Below are 22,491 nucleotides of genomic sequence, written 5' to 3'. Positions count from 1 at the left end.
ACTATATCTGACTTATTCCCAGCAGTTAGTACAGAGCCTGATACATGGTAGGTGTTAAATAAGCATCCATTGAATGAATGAATCAAGTCAGCCTCAGTATTGCAAAGATTGATAACGTAAAATCCATCAACAAACTATACAATATGTTTAAAGACCATGAGGAGTGAATATAGGTTTCATACTACCAATAAAGGGTAAATGTAGTAGAAGGGGATTAAAACCAAACTAATCTTCAGTCTTTGCAAAGGTGGGATTTGTTTATTCATTCCCTTGTTTGTTTATTCATTCACCCAACAAACATTTACTGAATGCTTATTATGTATTAGTATTGGATAATAATACAATGTATTAAGAGAAAGTTGGAAATTGTATCAAAACATAAAGTAGTACAACTGGGTATTTTGTCTGGGCCAGAGCAGAAAGTGGAGTTCAGTGATGTGTGAAGGTGGTTAATATTCCCCCCCAGAGGTTGTCCAGACTTTGAAAATACATCAGCCTTCGAATGTTCTTCAAAGTGCCAGGAACTTTTGGAAAAGCAAACGAATAATCATACACATCACCTGAATTGCTTGAGGCCTTAATACCATCTGAGGAAAGACTTAATCCATCTGGCCATGTTGAATCTGTCTGACGAACCAGAGTAGGGAGAGGTCCTCAAAGGAGCCTGCACTGAAGGGAGAGAAGATGGATCTGTGGAAAGCAAACCAGCATTGGTTCCCTCCAGGTGAACTGGGCTTCTTTCTTTATGCTCCAAATTATATCTCTGGAACATGCTTTGTATCCTCTCTCCTGGGGCTAAAATATGGATCGTGCACCCCAGCCTTGCTTGTTATTTATAGATATTCTCCCTATCCCATGCCAAGAGGCTGCTTGCACTGACTGACTTTCTTTCTTTTTAGAATTATATATGTGAAATTTCAAAGTGAGGTGCTAAAAAAAATACTTTTTTCCCCTAACAGCCTAAAATCTATTTTAAAGGTTTTTTTTTTTAAAGATTTTATTTATTCACTTGACAGACAGAGATCACAAGTAGGCAGAGAGGCAGGCAGAGAGAGAGAGGAGGAGGAAGCAGGCTCCCCACCGAGCAGAGAGCCTGATGCAGGGCTCGGTCGCAGGACCCTGAGATCAGGACCTGAGCCGAAGGCAGAGGCTTTACCCACTGAGCCACCTAGGCACCCCTATTTTAAAGTTCTTAAATTCCTTATCTATGGAGTTAAGAGAGTGGAGGATAGAGAATTTGTGTGGGGCTATTTTTGGCTGTGAGTCCCCACCCTTCTTGGAGAAGATTTAACTGCTTAAGCCAGATGATTGGAAGAGGGAACTTCCAGAAGGGCCTGAGGTGCCCAATCTATCCCCCATTGCAATGGGAGAACACGGGGACTTGATCTTCCTCCTGCCCGGGAAATCTAGCAATAAGAGACAAGCCTGATAACTGCTTTGGTGGCAGACCCAGGAAAGTGCTGCTGTGTTGGAGTTGGCCTGCTATCCCAGAATTTGTCAGGGAATGTTTTGTTTGTTTGTTTGTTTTTTGGATGCGGGTGCAGAGGGAGGGAAAGAGAGAATCTTAAGCAGGCTCCCCTCCCAGCATGGAGCCAACTTGGGGCTCAACCTTACAACTCTGAGATTACGACCTGAGCCAAAATCATGGCTGCTTAACTTACTGAGCCACCCAGGCATCCCGGGAAATGTTTTCTGTAGTCCAGATGTGGGCTAAGTGAGAGAAAGCTTGCATAGGCCCATGCTGGCTCCTGTTCAGTAGGGCCTCCTAGAGGGAAAAAGAGACCCCAGAAGAAGGAAGACAAATGATTACTGGCAACAGAGGTGCCTTTGCTAAGGGGGAATTCAGGACAGGGGCTCAGCAGGGAACCCCTAAAGAGCCTGTAAAAGCACCCCATGAAGTTTTGATGATGGGCAGGAGCAGCTATAAACGTCAGCCAGACCTGGAAAGCGTAAAGCCAACCATGTTATGAGTTCAAAGAAGACTTTTGCCACCCCTTTCCCCATCTTCCTCTCCATGTCAACACCTTGAGTGGCTGGAGCAAGCTGAGGATGACAGAGGGGGAAGAAATTGAGGAAAAATCCCAGCCATTCCTCCCTTTGTCACTCCAAGCCACCAGTCTGAAGCAGAGCTCGGAGAACAAAAAGAATATGGTATCTTACAGTAGATTGTGAACCACCTGCTTCTGCCCATCTGAGTCTACTCTTTCCTCATTAAACAGATATTGATTGAGCACCTACTATGTGCCAAATCCTGAATTAGACACTGGAAGAGACCAAAGATTAGTAACGCATGGACCCTGCCTAGAGCTTCAGCTCACGGACTCACATGGGAGTCAGGAAAATAACATATTTCATACGCACAGTGTGGTAAGTTTTATAAAGAGGGAGTGGCTGTCTTCAGAGAGGTAGTGATGCCATAACCTGATGGCAAAGGGTAAATCTGCTGAGCAGAGAAAGGCAGGGAGGGTGTTCCAAGCAGTATGCATGGCACAGTAGCGTATGGGAGCCTAGGGTGTTTGGGGAATGCTGGGGATTTCCTCCAGGAGCTCCTCTTGCTGATTCTGCCCCTAGGATTGTATGAATTTTCTTGGATTGTAGAATTAGATAATAAGACGGACTCTTTCATCTGCTGCATGTTTTCCCCCTGGTCCTGACCCTGCCGCAGGGGGCGAGTCTTATTCTAGTCCCGGCCCCTTGTTACTGACAAAGTCAAGCTCTAAGTAACTAACTCATCCAGGCTTGACATTTCTCGAAGTGGGTGGCATCCTTCCACTGCCATTCCGGACTTGGGCAATAAAGGATGTTTGGTGACAGCTCCCATAGGACCAGGTCCTCTTCTGCTTCTTCAAAAAAAAAAATAAGCCCTTAATTATATATTAACCTGAGATTTTACCTGCTGCCTCATGTGTCACAGCAACTAAGCTCTAAGATTCAGACAGGAATCAGGTGGAGGAACATGGTAGAAAGAGCACTGGGCTTGGAGGCAGACATACTCACCTGGGGTTGAACTTGTGGCTCTGCCTTGTGTCCCTGAGCAACCGGCCCCTGAGGCTCCTCTCTGAGCCTTAGATCCCTCAGCTGCAAAATGGGGGTAAATAATACTCATCTATTAGAATTTTATTTGCAACGTGGGAGATGAGATGAGATGAAGGGAGGGAGGAGTAGAAGAACTCTAGCAAGAATCTGAGCTTTCAGAGTTTAAGAATGACAATAAGGTTTTCATGTCCCAAATATTAACAGTGGTTACCTCTAGGGAGGGAGACCTGGGAGCTGTGCCAAAGGACTGTCTCTTTTAATTAAAAAGTTTTGGTATTGGAGTGACTGGATGGCTCAGTTGGTTAAGTGTCTGCCTTCGGCTCGGGTCGTGATCCCAGGGTTGTGGGATTGAGCCCCACATCCGACTCTCTGCTTGGTGGGAAGCCTGCTTCTCCCTCTCACTCCCCCTGCTTGCTAGTGTTTCCGCTCTCACTGCGTCTCTTTCTGTCAAATGAATAAATAAAAAACCTTAAAAAAAAAAAAGCTTTGGTATTGTTTGAATTTTTTAAATAATAGACATGAATTAATTTGTAATTAGAATATATTCAGTATGGGTATCATACTTCAATAAAGTTTTTAAGGGGTGACTAGGTGACTCAGTCAGTTAAGCATCTGCCCTTGGCTCAGGTCATAATGCCAGGGTCCTGGGATCGAGTTCCACATCAGCCTTCTTGCTCAGCAGAGAGCCTGCTTCTCCCTCTGCCTGAGCTCTCTCTCTCGTGCTTGAGCTCTCTCTCTCTCTGACAAATAAATTAATAAAATCTTTTTTTTTAAGTTTTAAAAAATATCTCACATTGCATAGAAAGTTATCCAGGAGACTGATAAGAGTGGTTGCTTCCAGAAAAGACTGGAAGAACTGGGTCTTTCTGCCTATTCTTTTGTACTACTGTTCAAATTTTTTTTCATCACGAATTTGTATTATTTCTTTAATATGTGTAATTTTGAAGGAATTTTAAAATTACTTTTAAAACAAAAATATTTGAGATAAAGAATAAAAATGAAAAATTATGGTTACTTTGTTCATGCCCCACACCTGCAACAGACAGAAACACACATACATCTACACCCAGTTTCCAGACTATAGGAGTTGGCATGGATGGACCTAAGAGAGAAGGCCCTGGCTCTGACCAGATGCCGTTCCCGAGGAGCTCAGCTGGGGGAGCCATTGAGAGCTCACTGGGGGAGAGCCCCAAGGAGTGGCAGCTCCTGGGAAGTTTAAACAACACAAACCAGAAAGGGGAGGGAAGGATTACCTGGCTCTGCTCTTTCGGGGCTCTCTGGGCTTCGTTGATGGGAACAGGTCAGGCTCCACAGATCAGAAGAAACATGGAGGGTCAGGGACTCTGGGCCCTCTTCCTGTCAAAAACCCTAGCATGTAGGGTGATACCACGAAAGATCAACCTTCCTTCTTACAGGAAGAGCACTGGATTCTGAGTCCTGCGTATGCGTTGAGTCCTGCCTCTAGCAATTCTAACTATCTGATCTTGTGGCAGTCACTTCACTTCTCTGAGACTCAGTTTCCTCATTTGTGAACAAGGTTAGCATATTAACAACTGAATCTTTTTTTTTTTTTTAACTGTAAATTATGGAGCACCTTACTCTATGCTGGTCACTGAAAGAAAGGTGCTTTACATATGTAAATACAATTTAGCTCTTAAAAGAAGATATTTGGGGGCACCTGGGTGTTTTCATCGGTTAAGCGGCTGCCTTCAGCTCAGGGTCCTGGGATCGAGCCCCACATTAGCCTGCTTGCTCAGCGGAATCTGCTTCCTCTCACTCTGCCCCTCCCCGCTCTGTGCTCTCTCTCACTATCTCTCTCTCAAATATATGAATAAAATCTTAAAAAAAAATAAATAAATAAGTGAAGACATTTTAATCTTAATGTTATAGGTAAAGAAACAGATACAGAGAAGTGATTTTTTTTTTTTAAAGTAATCTCTATGTCCAATGTGGGACTCAGACTTACAACCCCAAGATCAAGAGTTGTATGCTCTACTGATTGAGCCAGCCAGGTGCCCTTGGAAGTGATTTTTTTAAAAAATATAGATGAGGGAATGCCTGGGTGGTTCAGTCGGTTAAGTGTCCGTCTTTGGCTCAGGTCATGCTCTCGGGGTCCTGGGATCAAGCCCCACGTCGGGCTCCCTGTTCAGTGGGAAGCCTGCTTCTCCTCTCTCTGCTACTCCCCCCTGCTTGTGTTCTCTCTTTATCTCTCTCTCACATAAATAAATAAATAATCTTTAAAATTTTTTTAAAACTATAGATGATGGGTAACATTTATGTACTGCTTACTATGCATGAGACACTGTTCTATGCACTTACAATTGATAACAATTCCATGAGGTGGGCATATTATTATTATTCTAATTTTATATAGTAGGAAATTGAGGCACAGAGAGATTAAATTAAACTAAGGTCACACAGCTGGTGAAATGGGGAGCCAGGAATTAAAGGTAGGTAGCCCAGCTCTTAATCATGTTACAAATTAGACTTTCCTTCTTAAAACTCTCCATTGGGTTTCCCACCACACTAAAGATAAAATTCAACATCCTTTCTCTGGCTTGCAAGGTCATGCTTGAAGTGGTCCTGATGTGATTCGACCTCATCTCCTATCATTTTCCTGCTTGCTCACTCTGCTTCAGCCATACCAACTTCTCTTGGTTCATAGATATGCGGAGCACATTCCAGCCTCAGGGCCTTTGCATTTGCTGTTCCTTCCACCTGGAATGATCATCCTCCCGTCTTTTGCATGGCTCATTCCCTCACTACATCCAGATCTCTGCTCAAATTTCACCCCCACAAAAAGACATTCCTATTAAAACAGACATTCCTTTGACCCTACTTAATTTTTCTTCACAGCGTTTAGAACTCTCTGTAATTATGCTTTTGTTTGCTGGTTTGTCTGTCTCTTCTATCAGAATGCAAGCACAGACCTGGTTGTCTTGTCTAACCCAGTGCTCAGGTGTGGGGCCTATTGCATGGTAGACACCCAACAGAGAGTTGCTGAATAATTAAGTCCATAAGTGAATGAATATCCATGGGTACTGAATTGGCTAGAGGCACGGGCAGGATGCCAGCTGAGGCTAGAGGCTCTGCTGTAAGCCACTGTGCTTTGCCGGACTGGCTCTATCCGTGATAGCATCACAGATGTGAAACCACTGGAAAAACTGCTAAGTGCCTGAAAAAAGCAAAGGATTATTATTATTACTCAGTGCACTGTTTGCTCATCTGTGAAATGGGGATAATAATACTCTGCCCACCAACTTTAAGAGGATGTTTTGTGGACTGCCAATGAGATAATGGATGGGGAAACATACAGAAGTTAAAGGCTCTGCATGGCAGAGGGGACGGTAAAGACTATTTCTATGCTGGTGGCTTTCCAGGGAAGCCTCGTCCTCTACCTCAAGTTTGACATTAATATTGCTGACAGGAGTAGGGAAGGTGGGGGACATGGGAGACCAAGGGACTCTGCATCCCAGTAATTAAACATGTTGGGACTGAAGTCCTGCCAGCAGCAGCATCTGGTTGCAATTACCAGAGGGGACTGAAGTGATTAGTCACCTTTATAGTGAGAGCCACGTCGGTCCCCTGGGTTCTTCCCTGGAGAGAGCCTTCTCATCAAGCTCAGAGTCCCCTTTCCCTGCTCTCATCTCATTTCTGGAGTTCCCTGATCTCCAAACAATAGTCCCTGCTCTGAGACTCTTCCCTGTCCCCAAAGTCCCAGCCCTGCTCTGAGACTCCACCATGTCCCCAACGTCCCAGGCCATTGGATGAGACCTTGACTGAGAGCCAAGAGTACCAGAATCACCCCCACCACCCTTTTACTTCTTCTTGTGTTTCTACAGACCAGGTCAGGATTCTTTGGCACAAAATGTGTCAAAGCAGGGATTCAGCTTAAAAAGCAATTTAACCTTTCTGAACTTCTCTTTCTTCATCTGCAAAGCGCGGATACCAGGAACACCTTCATTGTGGGATTATTGGGAAGATAAATAAGGTACAAAGTACAGCAGACTGCGAGGGCCAGACTCTCATTCATTTGACTACCTGCTTAATAAATAGTATCTATTATGAATATTTGTCAGGTGCTAGGTTGATATCTTTTATGATTCATTTAACTGAATCTCTGCAAACACCCTGGGAGGTGAGTACTGTTATGATCCTTGTTCGGGGTCTCAGAGAGGTTTAGAGGTTTCCAAAAATCATGCAATGCACAAAATCATCTACCAGAACCAGGATACCAAACCAGCTTGTCTCCAAGGACCCTTACTCCTTATCAAACCATGTGCTGGGACATCTTTGTTGTTTGATTCATTCATCCCTTCATTTAGTCAAGTGCCTGATAAGTGGCAAGACAGAATTCCTTCCTTTAAGAAACTCAGAGTCCAGCAGGGAAGTCATGACAGGTCCATAAGTCACTATACCTTGAGGTAGAAAATTATGGCTTTTGTATATAAGGGCCACTTAGAGGTTTATTCATCCGTATCACACACATGGAGAATTTGCTATGTGCTGGACCCCGTGCCCAGCACTGGAGATAAGTGAGAGGTAAATATAGTGCAGTCTAGTCATCATCTAGTGGGGGAGACAGAAATTTCAATAAATTATTACAGTTGTCAGGGATTAAGTTATGATTTTAAAAACATGGGAGGGGTGCCTGGGTGGCTCAGTGGGTTAAAGCCTCTGCCTTCAGCTTGGGTCATGATCCCAGGGCCCTGGGATCAAGCCCCACATTGGGCTCTCTGCTCAGCGGGAAGCCTGTCTCCCCGCATCTCTCTGTCTGCCTCTCTGCCTACTTGTGATCTCTGTCTGTCAAAGAAAGAAAGAAAGAAAGAAAGAAAGAAATCTTTAAAATTCAAAAAACTTAAAAAGTTAAAAAAAAAACATGGGGAAAAGGTACATACACAGAATAGAAGAAATGAACTGTGTTCAAAACAGGGGGCAGAGGCAGGACTGGGTAAGGTCTGAGCTGCCAAAGTGGGCAGGAGCACAGAGGTGTGATGGCAATTCAGGAGTGCATATTTTCTGGTGGATGAGGGAAGGCTTCCTGGAGGAGAGGGTACATGACCTGGCACTTTTCAATAGGTAAGTTTTAGAGAGGGGGAGCTTTGGAACAGAGAGGTCCTGGATGCCTAGAAGCCAGTTACCAGGTAATTATAGTAGAACAGGCGGTGAGGATCGAGATAGTGAGGCACTGGGGGATGGATGGGAGGGAGCAATGTCAGAGATGACTGCTTCAGTGTGAGCAAGCCAAAGGGAAACTGAGTATTGTGAATGTGGGCAACTGGGGGTGGGGGATGGTAATGAATTCAGCTCTTTCTTTAAGCTGCCCCAAAGAGTGTCTGATGATGCCTTGGTCTTCTGAGATGGGGAGGTAGAGCTCTACAGGGTATGCGGGCCCAGGAGCACACAGAAAGCTTGAAATGGCCAAGTTATGCTGCTGTGCTCTGAAGGTCAGCGAGGATCTGGGAGCATCACTATGAAAAGGCTGGTCAAGCACCTGGACACTCCAGCCCTGTCTCATCCTTCATTCTCAAACACTCGCTGAGCTTCTACTCTGTGCCAGGTCATGCTGGGAAACCGATCTGGTGACCTTAGAGTGAGAACAGATCCCCATTAAGCAGGCTCAAAGGATCTCAGATTAAGAGGGAAGCTTTCCTGATTACTCCTTCTACGCTGCTTCCTACAGTGTGACAAGTGTCATGGCGACAGGTACAAGAAGGAGTAGTTAGTCTTACCTGGGGATCAGGGAAGGCTTCCCAGAGGAGGTGAATTTTCAGCTGAAGCTCTCAGGATGAGGAGGACTTCCTCCAGTTGTGGGAGCTGATATTTCAGGTGAAGGGAACAGCTTCTCCCCAGGAGTCCCGCTGAAACTCAGACTTTTTCCAGAGCTACCAGTTCCCTTCACCCCAGGAGTCCCGCTGAAACTCAGACTTTTTCCAGAGCTACCAGAAAAACATCAAGTGGGATGTCATTTTTCCAGTGTCCTGCAGGGGCCGCTGCTGCCCCAGGCTGAGGCTGCAGCCTCTGGGCTCAGCCAGTCCTTCCCAACAAAACACGGGCGTCTGTCTTGCCCGGGGTGGTAGTGAGGTACACCCCAGACCTGCTTCCATCGAAGGAGTGGGCTCGGGGTGGCAGTGCCCCCTGAAGCCTGAAGAAATCATCTGAGCTCCATCAGTGGCACTGGGGGTGGGGGGCAGTGGGGACAGACATTTTTCTGTCTCTGGGTCACCACAAGTTTATTAAAATAAAAGCAACTGTGGGTAAATGCTGCCATCTGTGCTGCCCCCCCCCCAACAACAAATCAGGCCCCAGACTAGACGCAGGGGTTGAAACTGCTTTAAAACACCCCAAGGACTTAACTGAAAACTCACACTCCCCATGCTTCTGGGGCTTAAGATCTTGAGCTCATTCCTTAGTATCTCTCCTCAGGAAGGTGGGGTGGGCTGCCCCTGGAGGTGGAGGTGAAGACCCCTGAGTCTGCTCCATGGGCTGAGAGGCCCCTAAGCCTAGAGCCCTGCCGTGGGGCTCTGTGCCAAGAGCCCCCCGTGAGCCATGGCCTCGAAAGGGCAGCGGTGATTTTTTTCACATAAATATATCGCACTTAAATGAGTTTAGACAGCATGACATCAGAGAGTAATTAAATTGGTTTGGGTTGGAATTCCGTTTCCAATTCCTGAGTTCAGGTTTGTAAAAGATTTTTCTGAGCACCTGCAGGCGTGTGTGCGTGTGTGTGTGTGTGTGTGTGTGTGTGAAGTATTTTCACTGGAAAGGATTCAAAACTTAAAAAAAAAAAAAAAACTGGAGCACACAGGCAGCATTACGCCATTCTTCCTTCTTGGAAAAATCCCTCAGCCTTATACAAGCCTCCTTCAAGCCCTCAGTCAGTTGTGCAGGAGAAAGGGGGCGGTCGGCTTTCTCCTTTCAAGAACGAGTTATTTTCAGCTGCTGACTGGAGACGGTGCACGTCTGGATACGAGAGCATTTCCACTATGGGACTGGATACAAACACACGCCCGGCAGACTTAAAGAGTCTCAGACTGAGGAGAAAGCCTTTCCTTCTGCTGCTCCCGCTGCTGCTGCTGCTTTTGAGGGTCCACTCCGTTCATGGTTTTTCCTGCCAGACCAGAGTCACCTTCGCTGCTGCCGTCCTTCTCTCTGGTGTCATTCAGAGGCTGGTCAGAGGATGAGACTCCCCAAACTCCTCACTTTCTTGCTTTGGCACCTGGCTTGGCTGGACCTGGAAATCATCTGCACTGTGTTGGGTGCCCCTGACTTGGGCCAGAGACCCCAGGGGGCCAGGCCAGGCTTGGCCAAAGCAGAAGCCAAGGAGAGGCCCCCTCTGGCCCGGACCATCTTTAGGCCAGGGGGTCACAGCTATGGTGGGGGGGCCGCCAATGCCAGGGCAAAGGGGGGCACCGGGCAGACAGGAGGCCTGACACAGCCCAAGAAGGATGAACCCAAAAAGCTGCCCCCAAGATCGGGCGGCCCTGAACCCAAGCCAGGACACCCTCCCCAGACAAGGCAGGCGGCAACGCGGACGGTGACCCCAAAAGGACAGCTTCCTGGGGGTAAGGCACCTCCAAAGGCAGGATCTGTCCCCAGCCCATTCCTGCTGAAGAAGGCCAGGGAGACCAGGCCCCCTCAAGAGCCTGAGGAGCCGTTCCGCCCGCCCCCCATCACGCCCCACGAGTACATGCTCTCGCTGTACAGGACACTGTCTGATGCTGACAGAAAGGGAGGCAACAGCAGCGTGAAGTTGGAGGCTGGCCTGGCCAACACCATCACCAGCTTTATTGACAAAGGGCAAGGTGAGGGGGTGGGGTGGCAGGGGCTCGGCTGAGAGGGAGGGGCGTCTGCATGCGTGGAGGGGCCTTTCAGAGCCCCGACGCTGCACCGGTGGGAGAGACTGTGTGCATTGGCCTGGGGTGTCTGGGATTTACCTCCCACGTGCCCGGTCCCAGGCCGGGTCAGAGCCAATGCCTGCAAGGTGCAGAGGGGGTTACTGAAGCCCGGACAGGAGACAAGAACTGCCAGTTGGTGGCAGAGTTGGGGACCACACTTTAAGACTCCTACCAGGCCATGCTCTATTCCGAGGTGGGTTGGCCAGACTTTCCAGGCTCCAGAGGTTCGTAGGTTTTCTCAGATGGCAGGGAGAGAAATTACTCTCCAGATACCCGTGGTTCTGTAAATTTGCCTTCAGGTTAGGGGACAGAGGAGGTGGGATGGGTGAAGGCAGTAAATGGGGCATCTTGGAATCATGGAATGACATTTAAATATATGGTGTGGAGGTGTGGCAGACTTAGGGTCTAACTGGCAATGTGACCTTGAGAGAGTTCTTTTTCCCTTTGAGGTCTCGGTTTCCCCATCTGTACAACTCGATGGCGGGGGTGGACTGGGTGATTTCTGAGATTCCTTCAAAAATGAATACTTTATGTCCTGTCCTAAACACAGATCAATTTTATCGTCAACCCGGGAGGGTATCCATTCCCCTCACCACACTCTATGTTCACCTAGCATTACTGTTTTGGCTTTTCCCTCTCCACTTGCTGTGTGATCTCAGCAAGACCCTTCCCTTCTCAGGGCCTCAGTTTCCCTGTAAATGTGAAGAGGGAGATGGATTACTCATTGCCAGGGTTGCTCATAGCTCTTACGCTCAGGTTCTGGGAGGCTTAGGACTTGGGCTGGCAGGGTGGGGGAGGGGCCAGAGATGGGGAGAGGCTCCTCATTAGAGCTGGCCTGTGGGGGAATGACAGGGTGGGAGGAAGCAGGTCTGGCTGGGGTGGGGGAGGTGACCTGGCTGCCTGCCCAGCCAGGGAAAGCTGTGACCCCTTGGGGGCTCATAAAATAAGTCCTTGTGCCCCCCAGCTCTAAGGGAGCTTGCAGAGGGGGAGATGGGGAGTTAAAGGCCTAATTAGTCACCTTCTAGAGCAATGTATGAATGCTTCCCAATGGCAAATTGGTATTTAGGAAGGAGGGCATGCTGATTTGGACACACTACAGAGTTTCTCTCTCACACACACACACACACACACACACACACAGCCTTGTATTTATATATACATGCTGAATCACACACACGTACACATGTAAAAACACACCTTCTTACATGTACATACAGCATCATCTTACGCATACACACACATATACATACATATCCTTCAAATATTCACACAAGCACAATCATACACACTCGTCACTCTCTATACTTTACCTTTCGTATTCACATTTAAGCCCAACTGTACGGTCACACACACACACACACACACACACACACACCCCAACTGTCACTCACACACATGCTCATACACCCAGCAGGGTAAGACATGTACACAACAAGATCATTAGACTAGGAAGCCGGGGAAATTGGATTGTCACTTGCCCTCCCTGTGCCGCATCTGTAGAATGAGAACACGAAGATCTTCCTTAAGGTGTAGTGGGAGTAGCTCAGGGTTGGGTATAAAAAGTTCTAGACTATAGTTCCCATTCTGCTTTTTCCTAGCTGGGTGATCTGGGGCAAGTTACCTAACTCCTCTCAGCCTCAGGTTCTACTCTGGAAAAAATAGGGCTCATTATAATACCCACCTATCTCTCCTATGAGATATCATATAAGATAAGAGATGGGGAGGGAGAGGTAGTGGCAGTTCCAAGGCTGAGGCATGTCTGATGTGCATTGTCCTTGACACAAACACCCGGAACTGCTCAAATCACCACAGTCACATTTACGGAGAAACAACCCTACTTGCTCTGCCGTTTAGGAAGTTCCCTTATTTTGAAAAAGGCTCTCGGTTATTTGGGTCTTGGCCTCTGTCAGAGTAGGGGAGAGGTTAAAGAAAGCTGTCTCCAGAGGGGAGAGAGCCGTGGCCCTCCCTCGAGGCCCCGAGGTGGCTGGCTTTCTTGGTGAGGTTGCAGGGAATGACTTCTGGGTGTTCTCTCTAGATGACCGAGGTCCTGTGGTCAGAAAGCAGAGGTACGTGTTTGACATTAGTGCCCTGGAGAAGGATGGGCTGCTAGGGGCCGAGCTGCGGATCTTGCGGAAGAAGCCCTCGGACACGGCCAAGCCAGTGGCCCCCGGCATCGGGCGGGCTGCCCAGCTGAAGCTGTCCAGCTGCCCCAGCGGCCGGCAGCCGGCAGCCTTGCTGGATGTGCGCTCCGTGCCAGGCCTGGACGGATCTGGCTGGGAGGTGTTCGACATCTGGAAGCTCTTCCGAAACTTTAAGAACTCAGCCCAGCTGTGCCTGGAGCTGGAGGCCTGGGAACGGGGCCGGGCCGTGGACCTCCGTGGCCTGGGCTTTGACCGGGCTGCCAGGCAGGTCCATGAGAAGGCCCTGTTCCTGGTATTCGGCCGCACCAAGAAACGGGACCTGTTCTTTAATGAGATTAAGGCCCGCTCGGGTCAAGATGATAAGACTGTGTATGAGTACCTGTTCAGCCAGCGGCGAAAAAGGCGGGCCCCACTGGCCACGCGCCAGGGCAAACGGCCCAGCAAGAACCCCAAGACCCGCTGCAGTCGGAAGGCGCTGCATGTCAACTTCAAGGACATGGGCTGGGATGACTGGATCATCGCACCTCTTGAGTACGAGGCCTTCCACTGCGAGGGGCTGTGTGAGTTCCCCTTGCGCTCCCACCTGGAGCCCACAAACCATGCAGTCATCCAGACCCTGATGAACTCCATGGACCCCGAGTCCACACCGCCAACCTGCTGTGTGCCCACACGACTGAGTCCCATCAGCATCCTCTTCATCGACTCCGCCAACAACGTGGTCTATAAGCAGTATGAGGACATGGTCGTGGAGTCTTGTGGCTGCAGGTAGCAGCTCTGGCCCTCTGTCTTCCTGGGTGGCACGTCCCAGGATGCTGGTCACAACAGCCCGTCCCTGCACTCCCGGATTCAGAGAACCTGGGAAGCAGCAGCCAGGAGCTTCTACACCGCCTGCATGATAGGGGGTTCCCGACAGCCTTGCTCTTACTCTCTGAGTGGGACTGGGTTCAAGGTTCCCTTCTAGCTGCAAGTCCCCTTGTCTGAGGATTTCTGCCCTTCTGCTGCTCTGACTGGCAGGGACAGACCCAGGGAGACAGACTCTGAATGGGACTGAGACCCGGGAGATCTTGCTTTCCGATGAGACTCAGCCCTCAACCTCTTCTTACCCGGGCCTTTCTGGTTTCCAGACTTTCCAGGGAGGGCTCCTCCTGGGAGAGCCCACAGGTGCTGCCCTCTCTTTTGAATCACCATTGTGCCTGGTGACTTCCTGCCGCTGGGGCAGATGAGATGCTGATTGGGCAGGGGTTGGCAGGAGGGGGTAAGGGCTTGGGCCGGGGTGAGGAGCGTGAGGCTGTTAGACTGTTAGATGAAAATGTACATTGACGAGATAAAAAGCAAAACTGTTACTAAAACTGTGGCAAATTTCTTATTTACTCCAGGGGACCCGGTGACCCCTCAAAGAATGACTGACCCAGGGAAGGGAGGTGCGTTGCCTGAAGCAAAATGGGAGGGTACAGGCTAAGTAGGACCAGTGCTACCTCTAACCCCATTCCCGTTCCTTCCAAAGACCCGCTGGTCTGGAGCTCTTGTCTGCTCCTCTGGGGCCTGGCAACAGATTTGACATTCCTTAGTCGAGCTTATTGCCTCCGAAATGGATTCCTACATGGGAGGGAAATTGGGAAATTCATTTCCTCTAAAATCATCCCCACTTCATTCACCTATTTGTGCCCCATTCCCCCACATACTGACCATTTAGAGAGCCCTCTACCTTTTAGTGGGGAACTTGGGCTGCCAGGGATCTCCTCCTTCCTGTTGGGGCATCTTCTTTTTGCCACTGACCACTGTTCCTTGAACCATCCTGTCTGTGGCCCTGCTACCCTCCAGTTTGACAATTTTACCAGTCCTCCTGCTCATCTATCACGTCCTACCCATCACTCCACCTCTAGAAACAGCTGGAGTCCCTCCCTTTTACATTATATATTATACAAATACCTAATCATGTATTAGATAAGTAACTGCCCCACTAACCTTAGACAGACCAATGCCAGACACATCCTGACAATGTTTCCAGCTTGGGGCTTGGCCCAGAGTAGATGCCCACTTCCCTTTAACCACTAGAATCCACAGAGGAGCATGAGGCATGAATGCTTGGGAGGGGAACAGAGCCCTCTGGTTGGGAAATCTGGGCATGCAAATCTTTGTTCTAAGGGCTCTGGACCAGACTCTGCCTGGCTGAAGAGAGGGAGGACCAGGGGAAGGGAGTCTAGGCCTCTGCTTCCCACCCAGGGGGCCTCAACATTTTCCCCACCTCTCTCCAGCTGGGTCTTTGATTCCCAGGGCTCCTAGCCAAAGCTGTTTCAACAGTAGGAATTCCTGCCCAGCTATGGGCAGATCTTGTGTCCCTTCCCTCTAGGCCTGAAACCTGGGTTGTCAGGACCTGAAACAAGAGCCCAGCGCAGGGGGCAGCCTACCTTGGAGCTCCCTCCCTAGCTTGGAGGCCATTACCTGTCCCTGAGGGGCCAGTCTGCACCTGGAGCCTAGCCCTCCCTGGCCAGGCTTCGTTGTGTTTGGCTGGTGGCAGGCCTGCGAGCTCCGGCAGTAAACAAAGCTGCTGCCACAGCAGACAGAGTTCTGGTGTGAGGGGAGAGCGGGCCTGCAGGCGGTGCAGGGGAAGCCAACCAGGGGGCTGTGGACACAGGGAGAGCAGTGTAGAAGCAGGAGGACTGGAAATCCAGGGGAGAGAAGGAGAGGCAGAGGACGAAAAGGTCACAGGTGGGGCTGGCTCCTACATGCACTGATTTTCTGGCCTGTGTGTCCTTTATTTCTTGGAAAGTCTGACAGCCTGGAGCGGCACCCTGCCTGAGTCCTGTCAGAGGGGGCTTCCTGTCATCTCAGCCCCCGTGCTCGTCCTGCCGCAGGCCGGTGCACTGCATTGACTGTTGTGGTCTGGCTTGGTACCTAGGAGCTTCCTCTCCCACCTCAACCTGCCCTGGAACTTGCTTTCACAAAAGAGCCACTCAGACTGCGTGCCCTCCCCTCTTTCCTCCCCAGACTATGGGAATCCAATCAGACCAGTGTGGGAGACAGCCCTTCTATCCTAACCATCCGATCAGCCTCCTCCCTGGACAACAGTATCTACCTGGGAATCCACCTCCAGTCCCCATCGAAACAAGCTACGGACTTGTATAGAACACTTGTGTGCCAGAGGGCACCAGGCGTGTATCATTCTTGGGGGTTCACAAACAGGCTCTCTGCTGAGTTTCACAAACATGCTCACAGCTCTGAAGGGCTCAAAAGGCAGCCCAGTTTCAAATTTCGGATCTGTCACTTAGAGTTAGAGGCCTTGGGCAAGTAACTTAATTCCATGAACCTTGGTTTCCTCATTTGTCGGTGTTGGGGTGGGGGTGGAAGTCAGGAGGTGGGAGGGGTAGACAATATGCCTATTTCATAGGGGTTACTGTGCGGATATGAAAGACACGCAACACAATGACCAGCCCAGTGGTGGCACTCAATAAATATTAGATGTTACCATTATTGTGTCTCCAACAGTCCTGTGAAGCAGGTAGGGAAAGGACTATTACTCTCCAACCTCCCCCCCCCCATTTTTATAGATGAGGAAGCTGATGTCCAGAGAGGTAACACAGGTCTCCTGCGGGTCTTAGCATTCTTTGTACCATTCTTGCTACATCTCTGGGTCCCCCATGCCACTGACTCCAGTCCTGGCATAAGCCTTGCCTTTCTGTTCCTAAAAGTTTCTCCTTGGGGTTACACAATATGTTAGCTTCTGGGGACAAATAGCTAGGCATATGGGTTAGACAGGGAAGATGAGAGGCCCATAGGGGTGGAAAGAAGTGAGGCTCCTGGTGCTCTGATGTCACCTCTTAGCCCTTTCCACATCCCTATGTCCCAGGGCCAGACATGGGAGGGGGACTTGGCTTTTCTACGGTTTGGACACACAACCCTGGAACACCTCTCGGACTTCACTCTGACTCCACAACTAGTTCTTTGGTTCTGTGTACACTTGTAAGGAAACAGAGTAAGGAAGGGTGAGTCCCATATGCTTGGGAGTCAGGCCGATCTGCGTTCCAGTTCTGGTTTCATCACTTTCCAGCCGAAACTCTCTAAGCCTCAGTTTCTCTGTCTGTAAAAGAGGGATAATAATATCAAATTTAATGGGCCTGGGATTTGGGAGAGGGGATGTTTATTCATTCCAACAACCTTTGATCCATTTTTTTAAAAGATTTTATTTATTTATTTGACAGACAGAGATCACAAGTAGGCAGAGAGGCAGGCAGAGAGAGAAAGGAGGAAGCAGGCTCCCTGCTGAGCAGAGAGCCCGATGCGGGACTCAATCCCAGGACCTTAGGATCATGACCTGAGCCCGAAGGCAGAGGCCTAACCCACTGAGCCACCCAGGCGCCCCAACCTTTGATCCATTCATTCATTTGTTAATCAACAAGATTTAAAAAAAAGATTTTATTTATTTGTTTGACAGAGAGAGATCACAAGTAGACAGAGAGGCAGGCAGAGAGAGTGAGAGGGAAGCAGGCTCCCTGCCTAGCAGAGAGCCCAATGTGGGACTCGATCCGAGGACCCTGAAATCATGACCTGAGCTGACACTGAGATCATGACCTGAGCCGAAGGCAGTGGCTTAAACCACTGAGCCACCCAGGTGCCCCCAATAAGATTTTATTTAGGGCTTGCTATGGCCCAGACGCTGTGCCGAGCGTTGGGATAATAATAACAATCACAATGGTAAATGTTTATCAAGGGCCTATTATGTGCCAGAATACTGTGCTTAGCACTCTACCTGACTTCTCTTATCTGACAATGACCAGGTCCTCAAGTTCCATGCGTGAATGAAAGAGAAAATAAAGACCCCAAGGAATGCTAGGATGATAATATAATAGGCTGAATCAAAAGAGATGAAATAAAGGGGAAATTTTGCATTGTCCATCAGAATGCATGAAACTGACCATACAAGTACAGCATGTAAGACAATGGGAGTTCACAACTTCAGATGGGAAAGAGATTGTATTACAGGCAGCTGTGAACTGGATTGAATCAACGAATATAATGTGGGTGCTAAGTGCAAATATTAAGTGTGGGCTTCATTCACAGACAGGTCGTGTACAAACCCAAGGAAGTTGTCATTTGCTCTGTTAGGCAGGACTTGAGGAGTGTTGAAATGGACAGAGTAAGGGAGAAGCAAAGTCAAGGATGAATCCTGTGGGTTTTTTTGCTGGGCAACTGGGTGGAAGGTATGCCATTCAAGAACAACAATGAAAGAGAACACAGAAGGAGGAACACATTTTTGAGAGGAAGATGATGAGATCTGATTTGGACATGTCAAGTTTGGAGAACTCTCTTTTTTTTTTAAGATTTTATTTATCCATTTGACAGACAGAGATCACAGGAAGGCAGAGAGGCAGGCAGAGAGAGAGGAGGAAGCAGGCCCCCCGCTGAGCAGAGAGCCTGACGTGGGACTCGATCCCAGGACCCGGGACCATGACCCAAGCCAAAGGCAGAGGCTTTAACCCACTGAGCCACCCAGGTGCCGCTGGAGAACTCTTTTTTTAAGATTTTATTTATTTATTTGACAGAGAGAGAGAGCACAAACAATGGGAGCAGCAGGCAGAGGCAGAGGGAGATGCAGGCTTCTGGCTGAGCAAGGAGCCAGATGTGGGGCTCAATCCCAGGACCCTGGGAGCATGACCTGAGCTGAAGGCAGAGGTTTAACTGACTGAGCCACCTAGGCACCCTGAAGAACTCTTAAGAGATTAACTTTAAATAGGAAAAGCAGGGGCGCCTGGGTGGCCCAGTGGGTTAAAGCCTCTGCCTTCGGCTCAGGGTATGATCCCAGGATCCTAGGATCAAGCCCCGCATTGGACTCTCTGCTCATCAGGGAGCCTGCTTCCCTTCCTCTCTCTGCCTGCCTCTCTGCCTACTTGTGATCTCTGTCTGCCAAATAAATAAATAAAAAATCTTTAAAAATATAGAAAAAGCAGCAATTCTTTAATGAAATGATAAGAAGAAGGGATACACTCATATGATAATATGATAAAAGCTGGTTTGTTGGTTGTGAGGTGGGAAGTCAAGTTTCATTCTGATGGCTTCTAATTTCTATTTTCTCTGCGAAGTAGGAGTTGATGCCGTCTGTTCAGAGACAGTAAGAAGGGGTCAGAGTCAAGGTTTGAGGAATGTGGAAAAGGCTTCTGTTATGGGTTTAACTGTGTCCTTCAAAAAAATATGTTTAAGCCATAACCCTCATACCTGTGAATATGACTGTATTTGGCAAAAAGGTCTTCGCAGACGTAATCAAGTTAAGATGAGGTCATTAGGCTATGTCCTCATGCAATATGACTGGAGTCCTTAGAAAAGAAGAGACACACAGACAGGCAGATAAGAAGAAGATGATGGGAGTGCCTGGGTGGCTCAGTGGGTTAAAGCCTCTGCCTTCGGCTCAGGTCATGATCCCAGCGTCCTGGGATCGAGCCCCACATTGGGCTCTCTGCTCAGCAGGGAGCCTGCCTCCCCCTTTCTCTCTGCCTGCCTCTCTGTCTATTTGTGATCTCTGTCTGTCAAATAAATAAATAAAATCTTATTTTAAAAAAAAGAAGACGACCATGGAATGACAGATAAAGGGGTTGGAATTATACAGTGGTAAACCAAGAAACACCAAGGATTGTTGGCACCTGCCAGAGCTAGGAAAAAGCAAGAAAAGATCCTTCCCTTCAGATAGAGCATGGTCCTGCCAACACCTTGATTTTGGACTTCTAGCCAAAACAATACCCTTTCATTGTTTTAAACCACCTGGTTTGTTTTTTACTGTTGTTGTTGTTATGGTAGCCCTATGAAATTAATACAGTTACGAATAGCAATCCTAGAGAAAGCAAGCCGAGTTGAGCATAATAGAAGTGGATAACCATATTTGGTGGTACTTGTATGATTTTCTTTAATAATACTCAATAATCTGGATGCAGGCATGGAATACATAAACAATTACAGGGTTGGAGTCTTTCTAGGTGGACAAGATAGAAAGATGTTTGAGTAAGAGAGTTAATATCGGTGTGAGAACAGTTGGAGTGATAGACCATATGGTTTGAGCTACATAGAAGTATAGTGAGGAGAGGGTTGACAGAGTATAAAGAGAAGAGATAAAAAGTCTGGAGGTCTCCATGGGGTAGAATGACAGGTGTACTAGAAGTAATAAATGAAAGCTGAAAGAGTAGGATGGTAAGAACACAGAATGGCATAAATGGAGAATTTCAGAACTAAAACAATTCCAGTAATAAAGTCCAGGAATTGGCCATGGAAGGGGGTGACTGGACACTTCAGAGAAATGGAACCATAATCATACAATATGTAGCCTCTTGTGACTGACTTCTTTCACTTAGCCTATTTTCTGGGGTCAGCTATATTGTAGCTCTTATCAGTAGTTCATTCCTGTTTATTGCTGAATAACAATCTGTTTTCTCAAAAGACCACATTTTATTTATCCATTCATCAGTTGATGAACATTCGGGTTGTTTTCACCTTTTTATGCTATTTTGAATAATGCAGTGACAAACATTCATATACAAGTTTTTGTGTGGACATGCTTTAATTTTGACCTAGGAATGGAATTAGTGGTAATTCTGTGTTTTCATTCTGAGGAACAGCCAGACTCTTTTCAGAACAGCTGTGCCATTTTACATTTCCATCACTAATGTATGAGGGATCAAGTTTTTCCACATCCTTGCTAGCACTCTGTATTGTTTGTCTGCCTGCTTATAGCCATCTAGTGGTTGTGTGACATGGTATCTCATTGCGGGTGCATCTGTGTGTATGTGTATGTATGTGTGTTTGTAGTTCCCTAATGACTATTGATGTTGATAATCTTTTTATTAGCTTATTGGCCATTCGTAGATCTCTGGAGAAATTTCTATTCAAATCATTTGCCCATTTTTAATGGGGTGTTTGTTTTCTTATTATTGAGTTGTAGAGTTCTTTGTATATTCTGGGTATAAGTCCCTTATCTGATACATAATTTGCAAATATTTTCTTCCATTCTGTATCTTTTTACTTTCCTGATGATATTTTTTGCAACATAAAAGTTTAAATTTTTATGTGTTTCAACTTATTTTTTCTTTTGTCATCTGTGCTTTTGGTGTTATATCTAAGGTTTTACCTAACACAAGGTCATAAAGATTTACTCTTATGTTTTTTTTTCTAAGAGTTTTATTGTTCAGTTTTTACACTTAGATCTATGATCTATATTGAGTTAATTTTCCTTATGGTGTGAGAGAGGAGTCCAACTTCATACTTTTGCATTTTTTTAAAAGTTGTGAATATGTATTATACCTACCCCACCCCCCACCACTCCTAACTGTAACATCCTTGAGGGCAAGGACCAAGTTCTAGTTCTTTGTGTTTTCCATAAAACCAATGAGGAAATTTTTTTTTTTTTTTTTTTTCAGAATAGGATCTGGAATTTGATGGTGGACTTCACTTCATCCATTTTGGCCACCATGTTCTCATTGTAGGTCAGCAAGGAAGGAAACTTGCCAGCCTTATTCAGGCCTGGGCCCAGGATTCATGGGATCTGCTTGATCAGAGATTCTGAAGCCAAAAAGGCGTCATACTTCTTGGCCAGCTTCTTGATCTTGATCTTGATCTCTGTCTGTCAAATAAATAAATAAATATTTAAAAAAAAGATTTTATTTATTTTTATGAGGGAGAGAGAGAGAAAGAGAGAGTGCGAGCAAAGGGAGTGGCAGGCAGAGGGAGAGAGAGAAGCGGACTTGCTGCTGAGCAGGGAGCCCAAGTTAGGGCTTGAGCCCACGTGACCTGAACCAAATCCTAGAGTCCGATGCTTAACCAACTGAGCCACCCAAGCACCCCTATTTTATTTTATTTTTAAAGATTTTATTTTTAAGTAATCTCTACACCGAATATGGGACTCAAACTCACAACCCTGAGATCAGATAGGTGGAGAGGCAGGCAGAGAGAGAGGCGAAAGCAGGCTTCCCGCTGAGCAGAGAGCCTGATGCGGGGCTCGATCCCAGGACCCTGAAGATCATGACCTGAGCCAACGGCAGAGGCTTTAACCACTGATCCACCCAGGTGCACCCCATCTATTTCAGTTTTAAAGGTAGTTACATAGATATGGTCAAACTTCAAATGAGACAAAAGGACACAGAGTGGAAAATGTGTCGACTCTTCATACCTAACCTCCTAGTCCTCCAGTTCTCTTTCTCACAATCAACAACCATGGCCAATTTCTTGTATATCTTTTCAATGATTTTCAATGATTTCATTGAATTTTCAATGATTTCAATATCTTTTCAATCTTTTCAATGATTTTTTATACCTACACTAGCACACACTTGGAATAGAATCCAAAGTTTTTACCATGGCCTATAAAGTCCCCCAGGATCTGGCCTCTATAGCCACCTTATCAACCCCATCCCCTACCAATTTCATCTCCTACTTTGCCT

General features: G+C 47.4%; 1 protein-coding gene across 1 annotated transcript; it reads left to right on the top strand.

The window, feature by feature from the left end:
- Positions 1-10,216: 10,216 nt before the first annotated feature.
- GDF5 (growth differentiation factor 5) lies at positions 10,217-13,844 on the top strand. Its single transcript, XM_045981879.1, has 2 exons — positions 10,217-10,841; positions 12,970-13,844. Exons 1-2 carry the CDS (start codon positions 10,217-10,219, stop codon positions 13,842-13,844), a joined length of 1,500 nt encoding a protein of 499 aa, XP_045837835.1.
- The last annotated feature ends 8,647 nt before the right edge of the window (positions 13,845-22,491 follow it).

The sequence above is a fragment of the Meles meles genome, chromosome 16 (genome assembly GCF_922984935.1).
Source record: "Meles meles chromosome 16, mMelMel3.1 paternal haplotype, whole genome shotgun sequence".
Taxonomy (NCBI): Eukaryota; Metazoa; Chordata; class Mammalia; order Carnivora; family Mustelidae; genus Meles; species Meles meles.
Note: the sequence above shows the minus strand (reverse complement) of the source record. Positions and strands in the feature narration are given on the sequence as shown.